At 37.3% G+C, this 26,181-nt stretch overlaps 7 protein-coding genes across 9 annotated transcripts; 4 read left to right on the top strand and 3 right to left on the bottom strand.

Annotated features, from left to right (window-relative positions):
• Positions 1–336: 336 nt before the first annotated feature.
• LOC111497257 (adenylyl-sulfate kinase 3-like) lies at positions 337–3,943 on the bottom strand. Of its 2 annotated transcripts, XM_023148009.1 has the most exons (8): positions 3,627–3,939; positions 3,268–3,494; positions 2,526–2,666; positions 1,629–1,778; positions 1,420–1,538; positions 1,180–1,264; positions 842–888; positions 337–667 (listed from the first exon to the last, which is right to left on the bottom strand). In XM_023148009.1, the coding sequence occupies exons 2-8, from the start codon at positions 3,485–3,487 to the stop codon at positions 569–571; spliced, it is 861 nt and encodes a 286-aa protein (XP_023003777.1). In that variant the 5' UTR covers positions 3,488–3,494; positions 3,627–3,939; the 3' UTR covers positions 337–568. The 2 variants fall into 2 exon arrangements, with proteins under 2 accessions (XP_023003777.1, XP_023003778.1); XM_023148010.1 differs by lacking the exon at positions 1,629–1,778 and having other exon boundaries at positions 3,627–3,943.
• Positions 3,944–4,329: 386 nt separating this feature from the next.
• LOC111497033 (transcription factor DIVARICATA-like) lies at positions 4,330–5,478 on the bottom strand. The gene is made up of 2 exons (XM_023147649.1): positions 4,840–5,478; positions 4,330–4,748 (listed from the first exon to the last, which is right to left on the bottom strand). The coding sequence occupies exons 1-2, from the start codon at positions 5,211–5,213 to the stop codon at positions 4,412–4,414; spliced, it is 711 nt and encodes a 236-aa protein (XP_023003417.1). The 5' UTR covers positions 5,214–5,478; the 3' UTR covers positions 4,330–4,411.
• A 454-nt stretch (positions 5,479–5,932) lies between these two features.
• Positions 5,933–6,657, top strand: LOC111497228 (60S ribosomal protein L26-1-like). The gene has a single exon (XM_023147956.1). The coding sequence runs from the start codon at positions 6,014–6,016 to the stop codon at positions 6,452–6,454; it is 441 nt and encodes a 146-aa protein (XP_023003724.1). The 5' UTR covers positions 5,933–6,013; the 3' UTR covers positions 6,455–6,657.
• Positions 6,658–9,319: 2,662 nt separating this feature from the next.
• Positions 9,320–14,024, top strand: LOC111496857 (calcium-transporting ATPase 2, plasma membrane-type-like). 2 transcript variants are annotated; one of them, XM_023147386.1, is made up of 7 exons: positions 9,320–9,775; positions 10,415–10,469; positions 10,556–12,498; positions 12,594–12,752; positions 12,853–13,024; positions 13,139–13,437; positions 13,540–14,024. In XM_023147386.1, exons 1-7 carry the CDS (start codon positions 9,599–9,601, stop codon positions 13,777–13,779), a joined length of 3,045 nt encoding a protein of 1,014 aa, XP_023003154.1. In that variant the 5' UTR covers positions 9,320–9,598; the 3' UTR covers positions 13,780–14,024. The 2 variants fall into 2 exon arrangements, with proteins under 2 accessions (XP_023003154.1, XP_023003155.1); XM_023147387.1 differs by lacking the exon at positions 9,320–9,775 and adding an exon at positions 10,131–10,216.
• Positions 14,025–14,392: 368 nt separating this feature from the next.
• LOC111496860 (50S ribosomal protein L7/L12-like) lies at positions 14,393–15,263 on the top strand. The gene has a single exon (XM_023147389.1). The coding sequence runs from the start codon at positions 14,545–14,547 to the stop codon at positions 15,049–15,051; it is 507 nt and encodes a 168-aa protein (XP_023003157.1). The 5' UTR covers positions 14,393–14,544; the 3' UTR covers positions 15,052–15,263.
• A 1,102-nt stretch (positions 15,264–16,365) lies between these two features.
• Positions 16,366–22,240, bottom strand: LOC111496858 (telomere repeat-binding factor 2-like). The gene is made up of 7 exons (XM_023147388.1): positions 21,931–22,240; positions 21,411–21,580; positions 21,027–21,238; positions 20,268–20,352; positions 19,548–19,631; positions 17,139–17,514; positions 16,366–16,698 (listed from the first exon to the last, which is right to left on the bottom strand). The coding sequence occupies exons 2-7, from the start codon at positions 21,558–21,560 to the stop codon at positions 16,685–16,687; spliced, it is 921 nt and encodes a 306-aa protein (XP_023003156.1). The 5' UTR covers positions 21,561–21,580; positions 21,931–22,240; the 3' UTR covers positions 16,366–16,684.
• Positions 22,241–22,630: 390 nt separating this feature from the next.
• On the top strand, positions 22,631–26,103 carry LOC111496890 (NADH dehydrogenase [ubiquinone] iron-sulfur protein 4, mitochondrial-like). The gene is made up of 5 exons (XM_023147437.1): positions 22,631–22,946; positions 23,712–23,800; positions 24,202–24,331; positions 25,053–25,082; positions 25,763–26,103. Exons 1-5 carry the CDS (start codon positions 22,788–22,790, stop codon positions 25,820–25,822), a joined length of 468 nt encoding a protein of 155 aa, XP_023003205.1. The 5' UTR covers positions 22,631–22,787; the 3' UTR covers positions 25,823–26,103.
• The last annotated feature ends 78 nt before the right edge of the window (positions 26,104–26,181 follow it).

The following is a 26,181-nucleotide window of genomic DNA, read 5'->3' as shown; positions in this document are numbered from 1 at the left end:
TTTCATTCTTGTTTTGTAAATAATAATAAAAACAAATCTTAGTCAATTTTTTAAAAATTATAAAAAACAGTAGTTTTATTTATGTAAAAATTTTATCTAAAAGTTGTATATAGTTTCTAAAGAAATATTAGAGTAAAATAGTCTATTTCAAACTTTCGTCGGGCACCATAAAAAAAATACATGGATACAAATATTTTTTAAAAACATTTTTTTTTCCATATGCAATCCAAACATACCTTGTGATGACCAATATGTTAGAGTCGAGTTTGAATAAAATCAATATGAACTTCACCCAAAAAAAAAAAAAAAAAAAAAAAAAAAAAAAAAAAAAAAAAAAAAAAAAAAAAAAAAAGTTAAAGTTACAATGTCCCATAAAGTAATAAAGCACACACATGGTCTATTTCTCATGCTTTTTAACCTTATTCGCAAGCAGAATGCTAAATGAACCAAGAATTGGAAAGCACAAACCGAAGGAAACGAGATGTTTCCTAACAGCGAGAAATAAGAGGGGAAATTACATCTCCTGTTAAACTAAATAACAACAAAAGTACCAGCCTCCTCCCTCCTCTTAATTTTGCAGATACCCTCTCTCTTCTAAATATGAAATTACTTCTTCCGCCATTTCATTAGGGGACGAGCAGATTCCTTCTTTGTATTGCAATAAGATCTGCCAACAAAGACCAGTGTGAGTCCATTTATGTTTCTTCATTAGTTCATGCTTGACGAACACAATAGTCAGTTCGTTCAACAGCAGGCAAATAATTGTTAGCATTGAAATATATGTAATCCCTTGACCGTATGAAAACAAAAGGAAACAAAAATGTATGTTCAAAGTACACACCTCGCAATTTAATGGTTCTTCATATGGATCATCTATCCCCGTGAATCCTGAAAATAGATGGCAAAGATCAACTCTAAATTGAGAATTGATATCAGTTGTGGAAATATATGTATACAAAAACTAAGCACGATAAATCTTCCATTACAACAACTACAGCTACATCCGTGAAAATTGGCAACTTGAATTCCCACCTAGAAATCAGCCACATATTTACAGACAAGATTGGCAGAAAGGTTTCATCCAAAAAAGAGAAACGGATGGAAAATTTTGGAATACCTACCAAATCCTAAGAGGAAGGATCAGGTGAAACCAAATATTGGGAAAAACCAAAATAGTACCTTGAATCTTTCCAGCTCGGGACAGTTTATACAGACCCTTTGGATCCCGGGCTTCACATACCTTAAGTGGCACATCAAGGAAAACCTGTAAAAATATTGCAGAACCCAGCGGTCAACAATGAAGACATGACCATCTTATCAATGTCCAGAACTCTAATGCCTTGCCCTGGTTGTGAACTCAATAACCGGAAATAAAACTATGCCCTGATAATATGCAACGCAAGAATTAGTATAACATGCCTCAATGAAATCGCCTTCTGCCAACAGGGCTCGACAGGCATCTCTGTCCTTCCGGAAAGGGGATATTAAACTAGCAATACAAATAATCCCAGCATCTGCGAATAGGCTTGCTACCTCACCTGTTGACCATCTTGATTAATATTCACGAAATCTGGGTGATGCAAGAAATGTCAATGGAAATATTTCATCTGATAGAGAATGCCACCCACCAATTCTCCTTATGTTTTCCGCTCGATCTTTGGATTCAAAACTAAGATCACTGTTTAGACCATGCCTAATATTGTCACCATCAAGGACGTAGGTCAGCTTTCTTCTTGAATGCAAGCCTTGGCTTAATGCACATGCCAAAGTGCTTTTTCCTATAATTAGAGCCCTAGGTGAGAGAGAGGGAGAGAGTAACTACAGTGAAAGGATCATTCTATACATAAGCATATTAAACAACTCTCTTAATTGTACCAGAACCACCGTACAACGTAAAATACCAGTTTGATGATAATGGAATCTCTTTTTCAGGAAAAGTTCATATGATTGATCATGAGAATGATAATTAGTTATGACCAATAAATTTACTCATACCTTTTGAAATAGAAACAATAAACATGTATCGTTACTGACAAGCAGCTGCAATTTTTATTTCCTTATTTCAGTCTACTACTCTAACTCTATACGGAGATGATAAGAGTTGAAAACAACGAAGTCAACCGTGTCTAGCCAATTAGTCTATAATTTAGTCTCTTAATCGAGTATATTCTCCATGAAACGAACAACTAAGTCACATAACTTGTAAATAACTTGTAGACTCCATACTACAAAAAAATAATTATTTAAAAACTGCATAAAGGCAATCAAAAAAATTCAGATGATCTATCCTGCAATCTGGGTCAGTGAAATAAGTCTTACAAACTTCTGACTAACAAAAGAAACCAAACGAGGATAGAAATCGAAAAAATTAAGTGACGGGCATTTGAGATAAAAGTTTCTGAGCAAAATAAAGGCCAAAATCACATAGAAGGAATGATAACAGTTATAATGGAGAAAGTGATGATGGTCCTCAAAATTCAACAAGAAATAAGACCAGTTACCAGTTGGAAAACACAAGGACTAACCTGAACCACTGAGACCAGTTATCCATATGACACAGCCTTTCTGCTGAATCAACTTTTCTCTTTGAGGCTTCCCGATGGGGCAATCGTGCCAGACGATATTTGTCGACTTCCCACCAGTTGAGGTCTCATGGCAACCTTTACCTAATTATGAGATGGTTGGACCAAATTAGAGATACCCAAGTAGTTTCAAAATTCAGTAAACTAACGAGTCTTGATGAGTCAAGTAGTTTCAAAATTCAGTAAACATAATTAGAGCTCGGTTAATAACGAGTTATGACCTTGTAAAGTCAAGCTAAGAAACTATATCTGAAGTAATATACCAATAAACAATTTGGTATGCATCAGCCTTGCCATTGAACTATACAAAAGATATGAAAATCGTAATTTTGTGTTTTACCTCTCTCCAAAGGCACAACTAACATCTATTGAATACGAACAATTACCTAATTGATGGCACCAATGATCCAGATGGTAATTAATCGGATGTTTTATAGGGATAGAAGGAAAAGAAAAAATTCATATCTTATGGGAATAGAAAAATTCAAGCCAAAACTCATTTAGTTTTAAACCTAAGACTGATTCACATACGACATATTGCTTACCAATATAATTTCCAAAACTTCAAATTGGCGGGTTCAAAAATATCAATCCGGAATGAAAGCTCTTAAACATTCTTTGATTTACATGAATTTGTTACAGTCTTAATAAAAAGAACCAAACGCGATTTTAAAAAATTAAGTACCGTGAATCGCAGAGCAATTGTTCGTCAACGCTTTAAATGGTTGGAAAAAACCAGTAGCAACAGCATAGCAACAGAACCGACATCCTCCACAACTCCACTTCAATCCAATCGCATTGTTCACAGCAACGTTCACCAGCTTCAACCTCCCCAAAGATGAGGAGATCAACGGCCGGTATTCATTCATGCGAACCAGCGGTCGCGCCACTTGCAACGTGACCATCTTGGATCTGAACACAGAAAAATGCATCAGGAAGCACAGAATAATACTCTAAAAAAGAGATTCGAAACTCCGAAAGCCTCGGTCGAGAATCTACATAAATATAGATAAACAAGAAAGCATTAGATACAAAAATACATACAAGATTGAAAATAGCGTTGAAAAAGGTCCGACGGAGGAGGTAGCGGAGGTAGTTTCGTGAACAATGGGACATCCACCTGTAACTCAGCTCGGATAAATGGGAATGGCAACTGAAAAAGGCAGAGAGACGACAGAAAGCGGATGTGTAAAGCAACAACAGCGTGGGTGAGGAGGGAGGCTCAGCTGTCACTAGAAGATGGAATCCACACAAGGAATCAAGCACTAATTACTCAGCTTTTCGCAATATATTTGGATAACGACTATGAATGTGCTGCGCAGAAATTGTTAATTTCTTTAGCTTTGTCACGGTGTGAATTCGTCATTCTTCCAATCAATCCATCTATCGAACGGAAACTAATAAAATAAATTGCATCTTTAATTCTAACCCAAATAAACAAGTTCTTTGCATTTAAAGTTATTAAAATAAACAATTTTAATAAAAGGTTCAAATTCTACATTAAAAAATAAAATTTTTATATAATGATATTGAAAATTCTAAATACTTTTAGAAAAGTACTTAATTCATCTTCGTTTTTTTTTTAACTGCCTAAGATATTTACTTCTATCTTATAAAAGAAATTCAAAATTTCCCAACATTTTAAGTGAATGGTTTTCTAAAAAATAAAATAAAATAAATGTAATATAAATTAGTGTTTTTTTTTCTTCTAAGTGGTATTTAATATCTTAATTGTTGAATTAAAAAATGAGGAAATAATAAATAAACTTTTGCCATTTTGATTTCAACATTATTATACAATCCTATTGTTCTGTATGATAACGAAAGTTTTAGTAATCTAGCAAGCTTCTCTGGTTTGGAAAATAGCTTGCAGGTGAAAATTGGTGTGGCAGCGGCAGCGGGAATGACGGCGACGGCGAGTGAGTTAATGAAAAAATACTCAATTGACCTTCACTGGTAGCAGCCACCGCCGTTACTAAATTGCATTCTACGGTGGTGATGTCATGTATGCTGGATCTCTTCCGGTCTTTCTTTGCCGACTCTTGGCGTAGAAAATACTTCTGGGCATGGCTGGCTACTTGAGTTGGCGTTCTCGTAATCACCACGTTTCTGGAAATACTTCTCCAATCACCCTTTCCAAATTTCTTCAGCCCCAATAAAAATAGCCTGCCAATGTTATAATTTTTTTTAGTACAATAAGGTGAAAATTTGACATGAAGCATGTTGGGGATGTTTTATGTATAGGAAATGAACGTACTGGTGTTCCTTTTTGGTCCAGGGCTTCCCCTTCTTCCTCTCAGACGCTTTCTCCGGCAGCTGACCCGGCGACTCCCTCTCCGGCGAACTCAACAACGACTCATCGGCATAGTTCGGTAGTTCAACTCGTCCAGAGTCGATGTTCTGTACGTCAGAAACCAAGGCGTCGTAATGGTCTCTAACCTCGGCCGCTGATTTACCAGGAACAAGACCGGCGATCTTCATCCAACGGTTGGGAGAATTCTCCGGCACCATGACGAGAGCGTGCTCGAAAATCTTGTCCTGGTGGCGAGTCCAGGGAGTGGGAGAAGGAATTGAAGTGGTGGGGCTCCAATAATGGTCGAGAAGGCCGAAGGAAGAAGAAGGGGCTTCCATTGGCCTCCTCGTCGCGGGGCTGACAGAAAGAAGGGGCAGCAGAATTCCGAGAAAGGGAGCTCGGGAGGGATGGGGATTTGAAGGGGGAGGGGGGTAAAAGTGAGAGGCATGGTGCACGTGAGAGAAGAAGAAATATTTGCGGGGCTAAAGATGGGGGAGCCAACGGATTCACCCCAGTAAAAAGTAAATTTCAACACGCTTTATCCCTCTTTCCTATATATTTTTTGCATTTTTTACAGCTTTAACGTTCCTTTTTGGGTCGAGTGTGTGGTTGTTTTTTAAATTGCTATTTTTGTTTCATTTCCCCTGTGTTTCTTCAGCTGGTTTCCTTAAATTCTTATTAGTACTCATTCTAATTAAATTTAAAATTTTAATATAAAAGGTGGGATCCTCTCGAAAAGGGATTCGTATCTGATTAATTATATATATAATTTGTTTGAAATAAATTTAATTTTTTTAATTATACTTGATATGGTATAGTAACGATAGACTTAATAAGAAATGAAAATAATATAAGTTAAATAATATTGATACAATATTTCTATTTTATTGAATGAATTAAATTATTTTTATTGATACAATACTTAGTTATATTTCCAATGGACAAATTTGGGCCCGCTAAGTTTGAAGTCCAAATCAAGGCCCATCCTAAAGCCAGAATGCCTTGGGCCAAAATAAATAGTATCATCTGTGTATAAAACCCTTGAAACCCTAACGGCGGATGTCGCCCTTCGTTCGCCTTTTTCTAGTTTCTCCCCCTTCCCCTTCTCCCCCACTCCCCCACTCCCCCACCGGCCGCCATGAAGTACAACCCTAGGGTTTCCAGTTCCCGCCGCAAGAGCCGCAAGGCTCATTTTTCTGCGCCGTCGAGCGTTCGTCGGGTTATTATGAGTGCTCCTCTCTCGAATGACCTCCGGTCAAAGTACAATGTCCGATCCATGCCGATTAGGAAGGATGATGAGGTCCAAGTTGTTCGTGGAACTTACAAGGGCCGGGAAGGCAAGGTAGTGCAGGTGTACCGTAGAAAGTGGGTCATCCACATTGAGCGAATCACTCGTGAGAAGGTTAATGGATCCACTGTTAATGTCGGTATCAACCCCTCGAAGGTCGTGATTACAAAGCTCAGGCTGGACAAGGACCGCAAGTCACTTCTGGATCGTAAAGGTAAGGGCCGTGCTGCCGCTGACAAGGACAAGGGGACCAAGTTCTCCGCAGAGGATATCATGCAGAGCGTCGATTAATTTTGAAAATGGTGATGTTTAAGTTGATAGACTGTTCTCATTCATAGTTATCTAGCGAGTTTTTGATTAAGACATTAGGAAAAATTTCCTCGGACATGTGGCTACGATTGTCTACTTTGGAGGCCTTGATTTATGGTATTTTGAAATCACATTTTGTCATTTCAATGCGCTACTCTTTATTCTTGGTTATTACTGTTGCTACATGATGATTTTTGTTTGCTTAATGGGGTTCCAATTCCTGTACATGCTGTATGAAATTGGCTCTGATGGCACTTGTGTTTATTGGGTTTTTTTTTTTTTTTTAAACAACTCAACTTTTATCGTTCAATTTGTGAAGTGTTCTCTACATGTGGATTAACTTGTTCCCAATTTATTTTCTACTTCAAATTATTATGGTCGTGTTTTTCTGGCCAACTCTATTGATTTTTGTTGATGTGCGTGTTTGGTATTAGGGGTTTTTAGTGTTACGGCTTCCTGCTCTTTTCCTGGTCGTGGTGTTACGCCATTAAGTCTTTGTGTCGTTCAACTTTGTCTTTCTATTTGAGTTCCTGACACTTTGTCTTAGGATTCAAGAATCTTGAATCTGTGAAGATTCAAATATCTTGGAACTAGTCGTCAAACATACTGGTGATTGGTGCTGTAACTCACTCAAGCCCAGTTGCAGTGTAGTCGTTAGCTTCTATTAAGTAACATACCCAACTCAAATTTCCGTGATTCAACCTCTCCATCTCTCTTAAATGATGGATACTTTACCTTACAAATGCCATATGAATCGGATGAATCTGATTTTAGTAAATTGAAGGAGCTTCAACATCAAATTTTGTTTCCTCACTAAAGACTTCAACTATTAACAAGCCCCTTTCTCTATTAGGATCCCTAAGTCGTTCTCTTTCTCCTCCACATCTTTTATCCTATACATCAATTGGGTCATCATATTCAATCATATTTAATATCATTCACAGTAGGACATCATGGTCTAGTGAGGATGAGGAATAGTAGAACTTCCAAGACTAGTGTGACGTATTGGTGTTGCATAACGTCAGGTTTGTGCCTAGTGTTAAGATAAATTTCATCTCTACTGACAAGTTTAGTAGACGAAGACTACATATATGAGCTAGGCGATCGCCAATGTAAGCACATGATAAGATCACAAGTGGCACTTGGCCATAGGAAACCTACAGTATACAAATGTCAATTAGATGTCAATTAGATGTTGATAAAAAATCAAAGAGATCGTAGATTTCAACTAAAGTTTTTGATGATAGTTATTGAGGTATAGTTGAGATCACAACAATATCTTCAGTTCATAAACAATTGGAAAGTCTAGAGGAGAAAGTTGATTGACTATCATGAACCCCCAATTGTCAGACACATGGATGAATTGATGATGTTACTTGGGCGAGTGAAATACATCAAAGTAGAACTTGAGTAGTTGCTAAGGTAAAAGGTGAGGCAGCTTGGTAGTATCTTTTTAAAGGACCAATAATTTAGGTTGGAAAAAGATGTCACGTTTACCACTTAGCTACAATGAGAGGACGTGTCTATCTTATTTTTTTGGTTACCTATAAGGTGCGAATGGAGGACAGTGTCATAGGCGCCTTTAATTGAGTTGGGAATAGTTTATAATGAATGAATATGGACGGCCCCTAAAGACCAACTCCAGGCTGCTACCCCTTGTGAGTTGGTCAACTTCACACCTTCGGAGGTTTCTGAATTTACGCACAAATCAACGTGTTGCACGCCGGTGGCTCAATCTTGCATCGCCTATTTGTCTAACTGCCTTTCATATTGCCGTAGTCAAACACGTTGGTGGCTCAATCTTACATTGCCTAATTGCCCAAAACATTAAGGTAGGACAGATAATAATTGTTCTGACATTCATACGGAAATAATATGAAATTAATTTAATATTTTTTATTGGCAAATTGTAAGTTCAATAAAAATTTATGATAAATTATTCAGTCTCCCAATTTTGAAACCACAATCTAAACGTATTTTTTTCCCATATTCGACAGTCTAGCCTTTGATTTTCTTTTTGCCTATTAAAATAAGTTCTGTTTTTTTTTTTTTTTTTTTTTTTGAAGAAGGCCCGGATTTTACTTTAATTACATTTTTACTAACTGTTGACATTGACTAGTCAATTACGTTCCATTCAAATATGTTCCTAAAATATTGACTTGTTGACATTGTTTATTTTGTTAAATAAACGTACGAATTATGAATTATTCGGCAGGTAAACGAATACAATGCGTAAGATAATGAATATTTAATAGTGAATCAAAAGGCATTTAAAATAAAATACACGTAAATCAATACAATCAAGAAAAAAAAAAAGAATCAATAACCTTTAATTATACTATAAAACATTATTAACATTAATATGCACATGAAGTTCAATTAAATAGCAAATTCTATAGTTTTAATTTGTATTAACATAAGCCGATATGTTATCATTCATTGTGATGGTAAAATATGAAAATTATATATTTTTAGGATAAATTAATTTACACTTATATATTTTAAAAATAATGAATATATATAGTTTTTTTATAAAGAGATTTAAATTTATTTTATTTGGTAAAGTAAAATTGGATTTAATTTCGCCAATTAGGATTAAGAACGAGTCCGAGAAACAGGAGAGGGAAGACCGACGGTTATAAACTAAAGCAATGCAACAAATTTCGGNTCATTTTTCAAAGGCAAAACATCCTCTCTCTCATTCTTTGCAGTCATGACTTCCTTGCCCTCCACCACCTCCTCCTCCTCCTCCCCTTCTTTTTCTTCTTCTTCTTCTTCTTCTTCTTCTTCCCCTTCTTCTTCTTCTTCCCCTTCTTCTTCTTCCCCTTCTTCTTCTTCTTCTTCTTCCTCCCCTTCTTCTTCTTCTTCTTCTTCTTCAATTCATTCTTTTGGATTCCGTTTCTGAATCCGAAATGGCGACGTAGAGACACAGGAAGATAGAGATTCCATATTACCTACTACCTCTTTCTTATTATTATTGTTCCTTTTCTGTCAATTGTCGTAATTTGTTAAGTTTCAACGAAGCATCGCTGCAAGTCCGAGCCATCTCCTATAGAAAGTGACATTGCATCAGGTTTTCCTTATATTGTAACTGAAGAATTTATTTTCATCAACTATCTCAGAAAAATGGAAAGGTTTTTGGACGAGAATTTTGGAGGCGTCAAACCCAAAAACTCGTCTGACGAGGTGCTCCAGAAGTGGAGGGATCTTTGTGGAGTGGTTAAGAACCCTAAAAGGAGGTTTCGCTTTACCGCCAATCTCTCCAAGCGTGGCGAAGCTGCTGCTATGCGCCAGAGTAATCAGGTTCCTCTACATATTCCCATTCTATCAACGATTATTTGATGATTTTCACTGTCTTTGTGATTATCTATATCAGTTTCTTATTTTTCTGATTTCTCCCGTATTGGTTCTAAGACGTGCATACCATACACGGCGCATTATTATTTTCAATGCTCTGGCTTCAGTATATTCTTTTACTGACCAAGTAAAAACACAGATTCGAGATCATTATATCTTTTTTAAAACCTCTATGCAGTAACCATCGAAATAAGATTAAATCTATCACGATCTGGCACTCAGTTTTCGTGTTAAATGATAATTAATATGATATCAAAGCTGACGGTTCTCTTTTAATGGTTTTACTTCCTAAATAATATTGATAGCAGCTCATTGGGCAGACTCACAAAAGTGAAAAACAAAAAGGCTTGTTGGGCTTAGTGCTCATTTTTAATCCATAAAATAAAGGTATTGATTAAAATTAAATTTACCCTAATCCATAAACTATGGTTAGTAATTATGTAACGATAACCATACAGTTAGTTAAAGATGAATGTGATAACAATTTTTTCTTCTGCAATGTAAAGAACCCAACCACTTACAATTGGTTAGGTTGACAGTTTTCTTTTCCGCTATCTGCTGACTTATCCCTGCCTATTATTGTAGGAGAAGTTGAGGGTCGCAGTTTTAGTCTCAAAAGCTGCATTTCAATTCATCCAAGGTTTGTAGTTCTGGAATTTTCATGAAGTAATGTGGGTATGTGTGAAGATTTTCTCATATTTGATGGAACTTGTCTCGGTATGTTAGGTATGCAACCAAGTGATTATAATGTTCCGGAGGATGTCAAAGCTGCAGGTTTCCATATTTGTGCTGATGAACTCGGGGCAATTGTTGAAGGCCATGATCCAAAGAAGTTAAAACATCATGGCGGTGTTGAAGGAATTGCTCAGAAGCTCTGTACATCAACAACAACTGGGCTTAATGGTGATGCTGATGCACTCAACCGTAGGCAAGAGATTTATGGAGTTAATAAATTTGCTGAGAGTGAACAGAGGAGTTTCTTGGTGTTCGTTTGGGAGGCACTCCAAGACATGACTCTCATGATCCTTGGACTCTGTGCCTTCGTCTCTTTGGTAGTTGGCATAATAACGGAAGGATGGCCGCATGGGGCTCATGATGGCCTTGGAATTGTTGCCAGTATCTTGTTAGTTGTATTTGTGACAGCAACTAGTGATTATCGACAATCCTTGCAGTTCAAGGACTTGGATAAGGAGAAAAAGAAGATATCAATTCAGGTTACAAGGAATGATTATAGACAGAAAATGTCAATTTATGATTTGCTTCCTGGAGATATTGTGCACCTGTCTCTTGGGGACCAAGTTCCTGCAGATGGACTATTTGTTTCAGGGTTTTCTGTGTTGATTGACGAGTCAAGTTTGACTGGAGAAAGTGAGCCAGTGATGGTGAGTGCAGAAAGCCCTTTTCTTTTATCAGGAACTAAAGTTCAAGATGGATCCTGCAAGATGATGATCACTACTGTTGGGATGAGAACCCAATGGGGTAAGTTGATGGCCACTCTTAGTGAAGGTGGAGATGATGAAACTCCATTGCAGGTGAAATTGAATGGAGTGGCAACAATTATTGGGAAAATAGGTCTTTTCTTTGCCATCATCACATTCGCTGTGTTGGTTCAAGGATTGGTTAGCCAGAAACTTCGGGAAGGGACTCACTGGAACTGGTCAGGAGATGACGCATTAGAGATATTGGAATTCTTTGCTGTTGCAGTCACAATTGTTGTTGTTGCTGTGCCAGAGGGGCTTCCTTTGGCTGTGACATTAAGCCTTGCCTTTGCCATGAAGAAAATGATGAATGATAAAGCACTTGTCCGTCACCTTGCAGCTTGTGAAACAATGGGTTCTGCCACAACTATTTGTAGTGACAAAACTGGAACAATCACTACAAATCACATGACGGTGGTCAAATCATGCATTTGCATGAATGTCAAAGAATCAAGTAATAATCCATCAAGCTTCTGCTCTGATCTTCCATCCTCCGTTGTCAAGATTCTGCTACAATCAATATTCAACAACACTGGGGGAGAAGTCGTAATCAACAAAAATGGCAAACGTGAGTTGTTGGGCACTCCCACTGAGACTGCATTATTAGAGTTTGGTCTTTCACTCGGTGGTGATTTTCAGGCTGAGAGACAGGCAGGTAAACTTATTAAAGTTGAGCCATTCAATTCTTTGAAAAAGCGGATGGGTGTTGTCCTACAATTTCCTGAAGGTGGTTTCCGAGCTCACACTAAAGGTGCTTCAGAAATAGTATTGGCTGCCTGTGACAAGGTGATCAACTCGAGTGGTGAGGTTGTTCCTTTAGATGAAGCTTCCACCAAACGTCTCAATATTATTATCGATCAATTTGCTGGTGAGGCTCTCCGAACACTTTGCCTTGCCTATATGGAACTGGAAAATGGATTCTCTGTCAATGATCCTATTCCCGTTTCTGGTTATACCTGCATTGGTATTGTGGGTATTAAAGATCCTGTTCGTCCTGGTGTTAAGGAGTCTGTTGCAGTTTGTCGTTCAGCTGGTATTACTGTACGAATGGTTACTGGCGACAATATTAATACTGCAAAAGCTATTGCTAAGGAATGTGGAATTCTCACCGATGATGGCATAGCCATCGAGGGTCCAGATTTCAGGGAGAAAACTCAAGAGGAATTGCTTAAAATTATTCCCAAAATTCAGGTGCTTGGTTATTTTCACAATATCTCTGCACCTTCCAACTTCCTTCAAATAGTTGATCTGATTCACACTTATGAAAACTCCTAATTCTTTTGTAGGTGATGGCTCGATCCTCACCTCTAGATAAGCACACTCTGGTCAAGCATTTGCGGACCACCTTTGACGAAGTTGTTGCAGTTACTGGTGATGGAACAAACGATGCTCCTGCGCTTCACGAAGCAGATATTGGACTAGCAATGGGCATCGCTGGAACTGAGGTGAGTTTAACTTAGATCTACTTGGCAACATATCTAAATTACTTTACGATGTTCTCTACTGTGATTTGACTGTTTATGGACCTCTGTTTCTGGATTTCAGGTCGCCAAAGAGAGTGCTGATGTGATCATTCTTGATGACAATTTCTCTACTATCGTGACTGTGGGAAAATGGGGTCGTTCTGTTTACATAAATATTCAAAAATTCGTGCAATTCCAGCTGACTGTCAACATTGTGGCGTTGATTGTGAACTTCTCTTCAGCTTGTTTGACAGGTTAAATATTAGAACAGCTCATATAGTGCTTGGTTCACTTATTTTTAGTAGGCCCAAAAAAGTTTTGTTTCCTTCCATCTGCTAACCTTCTTCTGGTGTAAAAATATGCTTCAGGTAATGCACCCCTTACTGCAGTCCAGCTGTTGTGGGTGAACATGATTATGGACACACTTGGAGCTTTGGCTCTCGCCACTGAGCCTCCGAATGATGAGTTGATGAAGCGCTTGCCCGTTGGAAGGAGAGGAAGTTTTATCAGCAATGTCATGTGGAGAAATATCTTGGGGCAGTCCGTGTATCAGCTCTCAGTGATATGGTTTTTACAGGCCAAAGGGAAAGAAGCGTTTGATCTAGACAGCACTGATTCTGATCAGATACTGAATACCCTCATCTTCAATTCCTTTGTGTTCTGTCAGGTACCACACACTTCTTGTTTCTAACCCTTTTCATCCATCCTACACTGTTCGGAGATTTAAAAGTCTCCAACTCCAAATGCTAACCGGATTTTGTTGTGACAGATTTTTAACGAAATAAGTTCCAGGGAGATGGACAAAATCGATGTCTTTCAAGGCATGCTTAATAACTATGTGTTTGTTGCTGTCATTGGTTCCACCGTTCTGTTCCAAATACTAATCATCGAATTTTTGGGAACATTTGCAAGCACAACCCCTCTGACTTCATCGGAGTGGCTGTTTAGCGTGGTGGTTGGATTTCTAGGCATGCCCATTGCTGCTTTCTTAAAGACTATTCCGGTATAAACAAACCCAACCCACGTCGATCACACACAGAGGTTTCTTCAATCACATAGACTTAGTGAGGTGAGGCCGTTGGTTGATCACCCTGTAGTTTAGCTCTGTGATTTCTATGTATATTAGTGGCCATAAAGTTCGTTTGGTCAACCATTCATTAAATTGAGTATCTATTTCCCTATACGCACCGTTCATTTATTCTTTGTTTTTCATCGCACTCCAGTGGCGAATGACGAAAGGCTGCAGCTTTCAAATTTTGTTTGTGTTCCTTCCAATAAGCTCAATTCTATTATTCTCATTATTTTACGGTTATTTGTACTCTTTCAACCGGGATCTCCTAATCCACCCTAATTTTGTTATATTAAAGTTTAATTTTGACTATTTTTATCCTCCAACTCATCTAAACTTGTTCGGAACATTTCAAATATGATTAAAGTATTAAATATGAAAGCAAAAACTGTTTGAAAAATAAATTATTTATGAAATTCTGATGAATGGTGGTGTGTAATTTCATTCCATAGACATTTGAAGGGTAACTTAGACTTTTCGTATGGGCTATTATTCAAGTTTTATATAATGAAGACATTTTACAAATTCTCAAGTAGTTTCTTTAATTTTGAAGGCCACGGCACTAATGGAAGGGGAAACCCTAATGACTTCAGAGTAACCCTCGGCTTCCTCCATCTGTAGAAACTCAGGGCTTAAATGAAGGACGACACTCTGTGACGAATCAATATCATCCACGGTTGTTCTCAGAAACCCTAATTCCTAGAAATGCCATCAATTGTCTCCAAACTTCCGGCCAAAGCTCTAGGGAGACTTCTCACTATCGCTCCGAGACAATTACTTGTTCGGTCCCTCAGCACCGTCTCCGAGGAACGAACCCAGAAACTCGAGCGGATCGCCGATGACCTCCTTGGCCTCACTAAAATCGAACGACACGATTATGCCATCCTCTTCCGGCTGAAAATGGGGTTAAACAAGTACGGCCCTGCAGTGTCTGGTCTAAGCGCACCAGGTTCGGCGTCCGCCGGATCCGCATCCGCCGTAGCAAAAGAGGCTGAGAAAACCGTGTTCGATATAAAGCTCGAGAAATTTGATGCGGCAGCGAAGATCAAGATCATAAAGGAGGTGAGGACGTTCACTGATTTGGGTCTGAAGGAGGCTAAGGATTTGGTGGAGAAGGTGCCTGTGGTGCTGAAGAGAGGTGTAACGAAAGATCAAGGAAACCCAATTGTTGAAAAGCTGAAGGAATTGGGAGCTACTGCGGTACTGGAATGACTTCTTTTTTCCTGTCATTTCATATGTTCATTTTGGATTAAAATAAAGCTGCCCTTGTTTGAGGACTAACGAAATTTTTTGAAAGAGCCAAGTTTTCCGAAGATTACATTTCACAATGATATTGTTGCTTGACATGAGATTTAAAGTACATTTGGCTTTTCACCTTTGGCATTTCTCCATTCGATTTTCAATGAGAACCAGTTTCATTCTGACGTTCTTGGGCGGACTTGGAAGAATTTAACAAATCCATCTCTTCCTGGATTTCTCTACTCGTACAATGTGATATATGAAAAAAAAAAAAAAAAAGTTGTACTTTTACTTGAACAGAATTTCCTTGAGGTGAGGGAAAAGGTTTATGGGTTTTGTTCTTTCCCTGAGATAGATGAAGAACAATGAGACAATTTTCATTCCGCTGCTTCTAATGTGGCCTTAAATTGTTGGCAAAAAGTCGTGAGAAATTGTTGTATGGCGATCAATTTTTTTTAATGGGTTGATGAGATGCTGATGGCATAACCTATCAACGATGGTACCCATCCATCGTTGCATTTTGTTTGTTGCTGTTATTATCTATGGAGAAGGAAAACAGGTGCCTCTCGTTAGAAACTCAGTCCATAAGGTGTTTTTAGAAGAAAGTTTGGTGGATGTGTCTTTGTTCCTCATCTTTTCCTTCCACGAGGGAATTGATTTTTCAGAAGAATGATGAATAGTTGCCACAATAGCTTACAAGACAAATTTATAACTAGTTACCAGGTTACAAATCTTATCGAATCTTTTAACGGCATTTGTGAAATCCAAATCCCACATGAGATTGACAGCGATACGTAATGAACTACATTGGACAATATCTTCTTGTGATACATTTGAGCCTGCCTTGAATTTCTATAAACATCTATATATATTGAAAGCTCGAGTAATGTTTCATTAGTTCTGTAATGACATGCTTCAATGCAAGACACAAAAATTTGGCAATATGATACCCCTTCAGTGTGACCCAGAATAAATTAAAGACCCTGCTCGGGAGCCACTCCATTGTCGGAACTTGTTTCTGGTTTTTTTTTTTTCCTTAGTTGAGGAAGTTCTTCACGCCTGCAGAAATGTTTCAATCAGCAACTTGAGTTATAACATTTTTGTCCTCCGTTTGTCTTCATGTTTAATCATGTTCATAGAATCACAAAGACTGCTGCGGAAACTCTATTGTAAATGCTATAATGCAAACTTATTCCACCGTGGAAATGCTAATAATCATTCGTAATTGTTCATTTCTGTACTTCTGGAAAATCGTATTGTTCCACATTAGTTTGAGAAACTTGTTCCAAGTTGTGTATTGGGTGGACCAAAAATCACATCTTAATTTATACTTTTGATTTCTCTTAAAATCGCAAAGACAGTCTGTCGAGGAAACAACATTTTCAGATCAATTAAGCCTCTCTCTCTCACCAAAATCCTTTACCCTTTGTTTGATTTTAAAATCACATTACCGACATACACTTCAGATGATATGATCCCCAGAAGCCGTCTTTCTCACAAGGCAATCATATTCTGCAGATTTACAACGCTAACAATATCTACACTTTGGTTACATCACTTCCACATGGAAATGCGCAGCAGCAGCAGCAGCAACACCTTCATCTTCTCAGAACACGTTGCCTACAGTTATCATTGAAAAGTTATGGTATCTGCCAAAATAACCGAGTATAAAAATGATACATCCCAAGATGATTAACATGGTGAATAACAATAAACTCTTGTTATAAATTTTGATCTCGAGAGTGAAATCATTGATAGAATAACCAAAACTAACTTTGGTCAATAGCCAAGCAATTTGAGCACGAGGGGTAGTGAAGTGAAAGGCGAGTTGGTAACAGTCTAAATATAGCATCTCTCAAGAAAAACAATTAGTGCAAGAAGAAATTTAAACGTCAGAAAAGGTCCACACAACTAATTTATATCAGGATTTTGGTTATCTTTTTTAAGTTGACATTAATTTATATTGACACATGTAAGTTTCGTGTCCCAAATAAACAAGATATGCAGCAATATTAAGAATATAAATTTGTAATTATGACTGAAGCTGTGCGTTGCATTACCTTGGAGAAGAACTTTTTGAATAGGACTTCTACTAGGGAACATTCTGCACTCCAATGCCTTCATTGCCGCTTCAGCAAAAACTTGTGCTGATTCAGCTTCAGCCTCTGCTTCTTCTGCTTCTCTTGCTGCCCTTTCAGCCTCTGCAATGGCAGCCTCTGCCTCAGCTACTGCACGTGCAGCAGCTATAGCCGCCTCCTCTGTAGTCATTATCTTCATCTTTGAAAGTTCTGATTCAACTTGGGATTTAGTGATGATTTTGACTTCACTCTTCTCGGCCTTTGAAGAATCCATCTGCTTGTCCTCAAGGAGTAACAACGGAACATTTCTTCTTCCAGATAAGGTTGAATTTGGATCAATTCTGTACTTGTGCTTTACCTAGACAAACAAAATCCATATAAATGTTCCAGTAGCAAATGGCAGCATTATCGTTCATTTGCCAGCCTCAAGTTCACCACTTTCCTTGTGATTTTTTAACCATTTCAGTCTTACTTGCATTATAATTAACAACGGTGCATTGACTTATCAATATATCAGACTTTTAACATCCCAGAATGAAAAGGAAAACAAAACTCTAATTTGAGCGTGAATTCCTTATACAACGGAATAATAGTACATCCTTCAGAAACATGTTCAAAAAATTTTCCTTCAATAAAATACTTGGTAAGGTTTTAGAATGCCCTTTAAGAAATTCTTGACCACATAACCGGGCAAATCTGAAGGGTGATGTAGCATGTTAATATGGCTCTAGCATCAGGGTTAATTATTTCTGGCTCTAGTGTCAGGGTTAGTTATTTATGGCTTCATCTCAATTTGACTGACCAAACTCTTTTTCAAGCCGTTCAATATTATTTATGGTTCCACGACAAACCCTTTCAAAGTCGAGATGCAAGTAAGAGGCAAGCCTTCAAATGTAGAGCCAGGTTGGGCAAAGTTGGGACACGTGGAACACTAAAGGCATATCAACTGTAGCTGGTAGATTCCATCGATATCCCACATAACACACCTAATACTCCATTGGCAAACGGCTGCAAAAAAAGGGTGCAAGTTTCTTATTGATCACTGAACAAGAGAACGTCTATAGGGGCATAACTTCAGGAAAACCAAGTCGCCTACTACAAAACTCAAATCCTTCCTCTTCTTGTTGACCAATGTCTTCATATTTATTGGGCTAGGTCTGGAGTACAATACATCACTATTTTGAAGAAAGAGCACAATGTAGGTGAGGATGGATTTTCATAGAAACTCTTAAAGGTTTGAGGATCTAAAAGCTCCCTCTTTTGAGGCACTCTTTGGTCAAGATCCAATCTCACTTAACTATTGCGAGAAGCTGGAACAGTTAGGTGAGGTTGGGTCTTGACCAAAGGGTGCCTCAAAAGGAGTTGCTTTAAGGTATGAAGTGTTCAACCAATTTTGGCCCAAATGAATCCAGCACATCCACTGTTTTGGTTATCTGTGCCAAGTCAAGGATCTGCTTCTAAACAGTTGGTGAAGAAAGAACCTAGAAATTTACTGTGGCTCTTTTTAACCGCTGACGGACCTGTTGGCCTAAGTTGTATCTATGTAAACTGATCCCTTGTCAATAGTTCCATGAGTGGCCACAATATGTGTCCACTATCCTTCTTAAATTTTCTTTTGTACCCAGTTAAAAGGAACCACTTCAATTCCTTCAACGTTATTGAAACACACAAGACATGCAGGGCTTCAATTTTCTATTGATTAGATGATACCCAACCCTTCGGTAATATATGACTGGGGTACTCCAGTTCCATTTAGGAAAATACACATTTCTGGATGTTAGCATAAAGCCCTTGATCATGCGACAATGCACCTAAATGCTGAACACAAGTCTTCAGACTAGAGCTACAAACCAAAATGGCATTAAAAAAAGACAAACAAATCACCTCAAATAACACGTTATCGTCAAGCATGGCCTGTCTACTCGAGCATGGTTGTGTCCCATTGATCAAATCTTGATTCAATGAATTTGTTTCCCCAACAAAACAATTATAAGAACTGACTGCCAAGAAGACTACTTGAACAGTGGGGGTCGCATGATTTTGAATGGTTTGTTCACTCGTACTTGCTACCATAACCAGCTTACCCCTTTCCCCCTCCCCTTTTGATTTCTTTTGTTAACATTATAGATACAGCCTTACTGTCTCCCTAGACATACCTCAAGAACACTCCCCAAAACAGATTGACATCATTCTCATGCAAAAAAGTTCCAATAAACCCTTGCTATTCTAAAACTCCCCAAGTCACTGCTTCTTCAGGCCTTCCTCCTAGCGAAGAAAATAGCACACAGGCTTACCAGTCAATATTCAATCAGCCTTAAATCTCAACAGTCTCAACAGCTGCTAGAATAATCATTTTTCCATATAATTTCTGTATTATAGTAGGAGAATTACCTTTATCAACTTTCCATTTGCCGTCATATGCTTTAATTTTGTTGAAAGGAGATTTTTAAGGTTTCGTGGGGCCCAGTAATGCTCCTACACAAGGAACAAATGAAAACTTCAGAATTATACCATTTTTTGTCAACAAAAAAAAAATTGCAGAGGCATCAAGGTAAGAAGATGTTAATGAAAAATACATAAAGTGATGGTCATCAAATCTTCTGAATTTATTTTTACTTATTTAAATTTGTGAGATTTTACTATCATGTAAGACTTCAAATGACCAGAGTACACAGTTTGTTAGGGATCTAACTTATGAATAAGAAAAACTCAGGAGCTGAAAGTAATATATCTAAGTACCCAATTGTAGAAATGATAAAACTGCCTGAAAGAAGTGAATTTAATAAACAAGAGGATAACCCTCTCGTAATCTCCTTGGTTTTTGTTAGAAGTCTCATCACTTTTTGTTCCTTTCCCACTATTTCAATAAAAAGCTCTCTCTTATTTAATACTCACACACACAAAGACTAGCATGCAGTGCTACAAACAGATAAAGAAATCACATTTTAGTACACTTATTGACTGATTGGCATCCCTTCCACGGAAAGAACATGACATATTACAGCATCTCATAGTAATTAGTTTTAATAATTATCCATTCTATGCATAAGATCTTTACTCCACATACAAAATTGTCAAACAATTCGATCCACTTGTATTATGCATTAGCACCTCTATGTACATAGCAATTGCAGCCCGGTCAGAACCCCTTGGCTCCTTTAAGTTGTTAATTGCCTCTGATATAAGTTTGTCCAATCTACAACATGCAAAACAGGTCTTATAAATCTATTTGAAAGCAGGAAAGGAACAATGAAGCACCTGCAGCTTCCAGTGAAGACTAATTTTAGAACATGATGTTTAAAACCATGTTTAGTGGATATATAGACAAATTTGGAAATTATATTTTCTCATTCTGAATGCAGGTGAAAGATCACCTAGATCATTAATGTATCATTTCTTATATCAAAATAACTACCATAGAGGCAAAAGGTAAGATAATAGAACCAAAAAAGGCCTCTTGTTCCCTCATGATTCCAGGAAAGCTGAACAAGAAATTGAAGCAATTTTGCCTCCAAAAAAAATGCAAGTGATATAGGGTAACACTAAATGCAATAAAGTTGAGGAACTAGGCCATGCATTACAAAAAGTTATGTGTGTGTGTGTGTATGCAGACTAGGCGATGACTTCTCTTTGTGGCGTATGTGATGCATATCATTGATTAAACAATTATTTAATCACTAGTCATTAGTTTCTGGAAGTAGAAAAAAAATGTCAAGATTTACTTTACCAGAAAATTTAGCTAGCTATGGTATTTGATACTTTTAAAACTATGTGAACCATAATAACAATTGGTTATGCAATAATCACAATATGTATCAGACTGTTTCACCCTGGAACAAGAAAGATTCACATAATCAGCAGCGATGAGACCTTGCTAGTGGCTCTTTTGGACCATTAGTGCGAATTGTTCCATTTGAAATTGCAAGTGGCTTAGCGTCAACAATCTCCTCATTCTGATGAACGGTGCTTACAGGCATAGGATCATCGTGATGTTTTAGGGCCAAAGGATTCTTTTTAAGTGCAAGCTTAGCTTTTTGCCTAGAGCCCCATATTGCAGTAACATTTATATTTCTCCACTTGTCCTGTTCAGAGCCAAAATTACATTAAAAAGTCATTAATGTTTCAGTAAACCAAGCACTGTGTTTCCAAGTAGAATATGGAAAGGAAAACTCAACATGGGATGCTTGGTGAATTTCTACATCCTGTGGCTTAATTATGGTGAATAAACGATAACTAGGGGGTGAAGGGAGGCACCTTGAGATCCACATTTGAGCGCTGATGCAAAATTGAGCTGAACTCTGGATCTGTTAGTATTGTGCGCCATTTTCCTGCTCCATGCTTGATCACTCCTGCTTTAAGGGCAGCTTCTTCTTCAGCTGTCCATTTCTGCTTTGGCGCACCCATTTGCAAAAGCCCCTCCAACTCTGCAACAATTTTTTTTAAGTATTTGTCGGGAACTTCAGTAAGCAATCAAATCAATTCATCGAAAACAAACGATTAGTCAGCAAGTACTTCCATCGTTTACAAGAAATAAAGGATTTTGAAAGAAAATGAAATTGCACATAAGAAATGATCGAATAAAGAGACATGCGATATCATTCTATCCAATAATTCAAATTGTTAGAATATGTAATCAATTTTTCTCTCCAAAGGAGTCCCAGCTTGTAGTGCCTAAAAAAATACTTCGATTTCCACCGAAAAATTCATTCAAAACTGAAAACACAAAACAAAGAATTGAACAAACAGAACAGAAACAAAATTCTGCCTTTCTTACCTTAGAAAAATAGGGAACAATAGAATATCGTAGTTGAGTGGAACTTTCGAAACCAACAAAGACTGCAGCTTAAACCATTTCCGCTCGTTCAGATTCTCCTCAAGGTTTTCTGGCAATTTACGAGCGCGCGTCCGCTCGAAAGAAAGATCAGTCCAGTACTAGACAAATTATTTTGAAGACGAGAAATTCAGGGGTCACATCGTCAAAACAACACGAATCTTGGGAAGGACAAATATAGTTGAATACATGAAAAAAAGAGGAAAAGGCTTTAGAAGGCAGAAAAACTGGGGAATTTTGACACTCTCAATTTATCCTTCGTAATAACTCAACCTGCCCCTTCTTCCAAGCTAATTACTAATCACTGCCCATCTCACTCGGTAAAAAAATAAATATATATTCATGTTAGTAAAATTTTTAAATTCTAACTTTTATAAGTATATTACATATTTTTTTCGAATTTGATTTCAAATATATTTATAGATTATTATAAGTGAATTAATTTAAATATTTATTATCAGTAATCAAAAGATTTTGTTATTGAATATAAACTTTTTAAGAAATTTATCTTTAAAATTTTAGGAATGTTTTTTAAATATAGACTATTTTTAATTTTTTTTAAAAAAATTCAAATGTATTAATATATTTTTTTTAATAAACAGTAAAAAAAAAAAGGTAATTTTTAGTCTACCCTTTATTTTCTAGCTTAGTTTGGAGAAGTTCTAGCACCTGCAATTCCTACAGGTTTTAGAGAAATCATCTCCGTCGTTCGAAGCATAATCGAGTCGGAACTGTGTTATTAGCGGGGGGACGAGCCAGACGGAAAACTAGTTTTCGCGTCAAATTTTGTTCATCGACAGATGGCTAACTCCTTGCAGCGAATCTGGAACCGCGGGTGTGCTCTCCGCGGTACTATGGCTCCTCTTTGCAGGTCATTCTCCGCCGACTCTTTGGTTGAAGTTAAGCCCGGCGAGATCGGTATGGTCTCTGGAATTCCCGAGGAACACCTTACCAGAAGGGTATTGCCCAGCATTCATCTGCTCTAGTATTTATCACCGAGTTTCTAATTTTTTATGTTGTGGTTTAGTTTAGACGGAGCGAGTTATTGGATGGTATTGATGATTTTTGGGGATTAGGTATATTTATACCCGTCTGATTGACAGTTCCTGCTTGTTTTTACCTGGGTCTTTTAGAATGGTCTGCTGTAGCTAAACCCTTTAGGTGTTACTTTGCTGCTTCTATGTCGAAATGGAGTCAGTTTCGATAAGGAGAAGGAAATTTCCGGCTGATTTATCACTACGACGCTACATTTAGTATGAATAGGATCTTGATCACCAAAAATTGATTAAAATAAAGTAAAAATTGTAGAGGAGCCCGAGGTTTAATCACAAAGAACAACTGCACCTTTGCCATTCCTTTTCTTATCCTACGGTATATTGCTATAGGTTAGATCCAAATCAGTTGTTCGGGAGAAATATGTTCTTTTATGCTGATTTAACAAAAGGCTTTATCGATCACTATCTCATTGTCTCTATTAGTTATTCAGGGGCAATTGTTTAGTTTTTCATTTTGTTCTGTATAAAAGGCAAATGTTGGGTTTTTTTTTTTTGAAAATATATATATTTATTGAAATTAATTTTTTTTCGGGATTCAATTTTACGTGTATTGAGGTTTATACTTGTAATTTTGATATGCAAACCACTAACCGTGGATTTCCCCATAACATTAATCCTTTTTATTTGACCATCCTGATTCATTTGTCTTCCTATCATGAAATACGTCAGGTTGTAATCTACTCTCCGGCTAGAACTGCATCCCAGCAAGGATCTGGCAAGGTTGGCAAGTGGAAAATCAACTTTATGTCAACACAAAAGTATGAATTCTTCTTTTTCTTTATTTCCCAAGTTTTACTTTTAAAAAAATCGAACTGTTGCTTCATTGGATAACAGAATTTTTAAGTCAGTTCTAGCAGATGCCTAGCAGTTGAAATATTGTGCACAACATGTTATACTGGGCAAACTTCAAGTGCCCAAAGTTAATAACCCTTGTTCTCTTACTCTCATCAATTAGATTAGTTTTTCCTCTTATAATTTTTGTCATTTTGGATTTTTGTTTCTCTGATCAGGCACCTTTTGTGGTGGATTGGTCCGTTTTTGTATTCCGTGTGTGTAGAATGTCATTTATTTTCTTAAAAGATTGGTTTCTCATTTAAGAAAGAAAAACATACAAACAGAAGAGTGAAGAGTTTTCTTATGATTATTGTCATGTTTGTAGGTGGGAAAACCCATTGATGGGATGGACTTCTACTGGAGACCCCTACGCCAACGTAGGGGACTCTGCGCTATCTTTTGACAGTGAAGAAGCTGCGAAGGCATTTGCTGAGAAACATGGATGGGAATATGTGGTAACCTTTCGTTAACCATTTAGAGAGAATTTTCTTCCTGTAATTCCCTTTATGTAGTTTGAGGTGTCATATTTTAGGTTAGTTATAAACTATGTTATTTTTCGTGTGTCCGTTGCCTTCAAATCAGTAACAATTACAGTTGGAGGTGTTGATGAATTTTGTGTATATTCTAATATATTCTTTACAATAGATCTTTGCCTTCCCTCAAGGTCAAAACAATCCAGTCTGATTAAAAAATGAAATGGCCCTTGGATATGATTGTTTAATATGTTTATTTAGAATAACAAAGACGATTCATGATTTCTGCATTTGGACTATTATATGTTTGGCGTTTGACTCTGAATGTAAGTTCTTAAATTTTAAGATAGTGGAAATAAATTCGGCTATTTAATCTTCTAGTATTAGTTTGAAGCTAAAATTCAGAAATTTGAGGGGGGAGAAATGCCAGTATTTCTTCCAAATTTGGTCCATTAGTTGCAGAAAGTTCATGCTTCTTATTTAGCATTCTGTTGGCATTGCTTTACAATTTTATCGTTATCTGGGGAGTGGACTCTTAATGGGCGTTTTAATTTTATAATTGTTCAGATTTAGGAACCACTTTTCTGGTCTGCATATTATGATATTACACGGAGAGACAGTCCACACGCTTCTGGTTAATTCTCATTCTTCTGTTGATTGTGTTTCTTGATTCTTTTTTGCCCCCTTTTTCTCCATTTTGTAGGTTAAGAAGCGCCACACACCACTTTTGAAGGTTTGAGATTCTTTCCCATTATTTTAATTTCATTGAGCTTATATTTTATCTACGGTTCTATGATTGTATTTTTGAGAAATGAGGGGGCCACGCTGAAGCTAAGAATGATTCATCCATTAAGCTCTCTGTCACATATACTAGCTTTTGACTATTTTCAAGGACTGTTCCTTCGTGTTAATTTTATTCCTTTGTTTAATGGCCATTTCTTTCATCGTCTTTTGCAGTTCTGCTGGCATTTTATTTTCAATTTTATTTGTTTCCTCCAATTTTTGTTGCCTTCAGGACATTTCGTTTGAGATTTCTCAATCCTTTGGCAATCTAGAGTCTTCTTGTGGCTAGTTTAAGGAGCTCAGTTTCAGTTTCATTTCGGTATCAATTGTTGTTTTGTTGTAGTATACGTAATTCTTTTTACCAAACGACGTTATATGAATTTGGGTTGTTACTATTGGAGTATTTAGATCTTCTAACAGCTAAGAGCTCCTTTATGATAGATAAGGAGGATGAAGATCTGACAAAGGTTTTTAAAGTCTGTTAGCATTAGTTGATGAAGGAATTTTGATGCTGCTTGTTTTCTTCATGTCATCTAACTAATGACATTCCGTGAATCTTGGCTGTTTAGTTTCCCATGAGCATTCTAAAATAAAGAAACAGAAAAATTTAACTCCCTGTTTTGGCTTTAGGCGAAGGCATATGCTGACAATTTCAAATGGAAGGGCCATCCTGAACCCAAGGAGGCGTAAACTTGTTCACCATACTTTTTCTCATCTCATTCAAGGCAGGACAGACTGGAGGGTTTGTGTAGTCCATTTCGTTGCTTACCTCTGAGGAAGTTGGTTATAATAAGTGGAACCATGGTGTGTACTCACTTGACCTTGCAACTTTTGTTATCTCTTTATGTTCCTGATACAGAACATTGAATGAAAGCTCATATGCATTTTGAGCAGTATCTCGAGTAAAAAACGAGCATAGGAGTTGTTAAGTCATATTTTGTGCAATGAAGATAATGGCTTCAGTACTCCAATAGCTTGATTCCGTGAACCCTATTGAAATCAGTGCTGTTTAACTATAGTCATATCACAGAACATAGAGCCATAAAGTT

The sequence above is a fragment of the Cucurbita maxima genome, unplaced genomic scaffold, assembly GCF_002738345.1.
Source record: "Cucurbita maxima cultivar Rimu unplaced genomic scaffold, Cmax_1.0 Cma_Scf00023, whole genome shotgun sequence".
Taxonomy (NCBI): domain Eukaryota; kingdom Viridiplantae; phylum Streptophyta; class Magnoliopsida; order Cucurbitales; family Cucurbitaceae; genus Cucurbita; species Cucurbita maxima.
The sequence above is the reverse complement of the archived record's forward strand: the minus strand, read 5'-3'. Positions and strand labels throughout refer to the sequence as shown.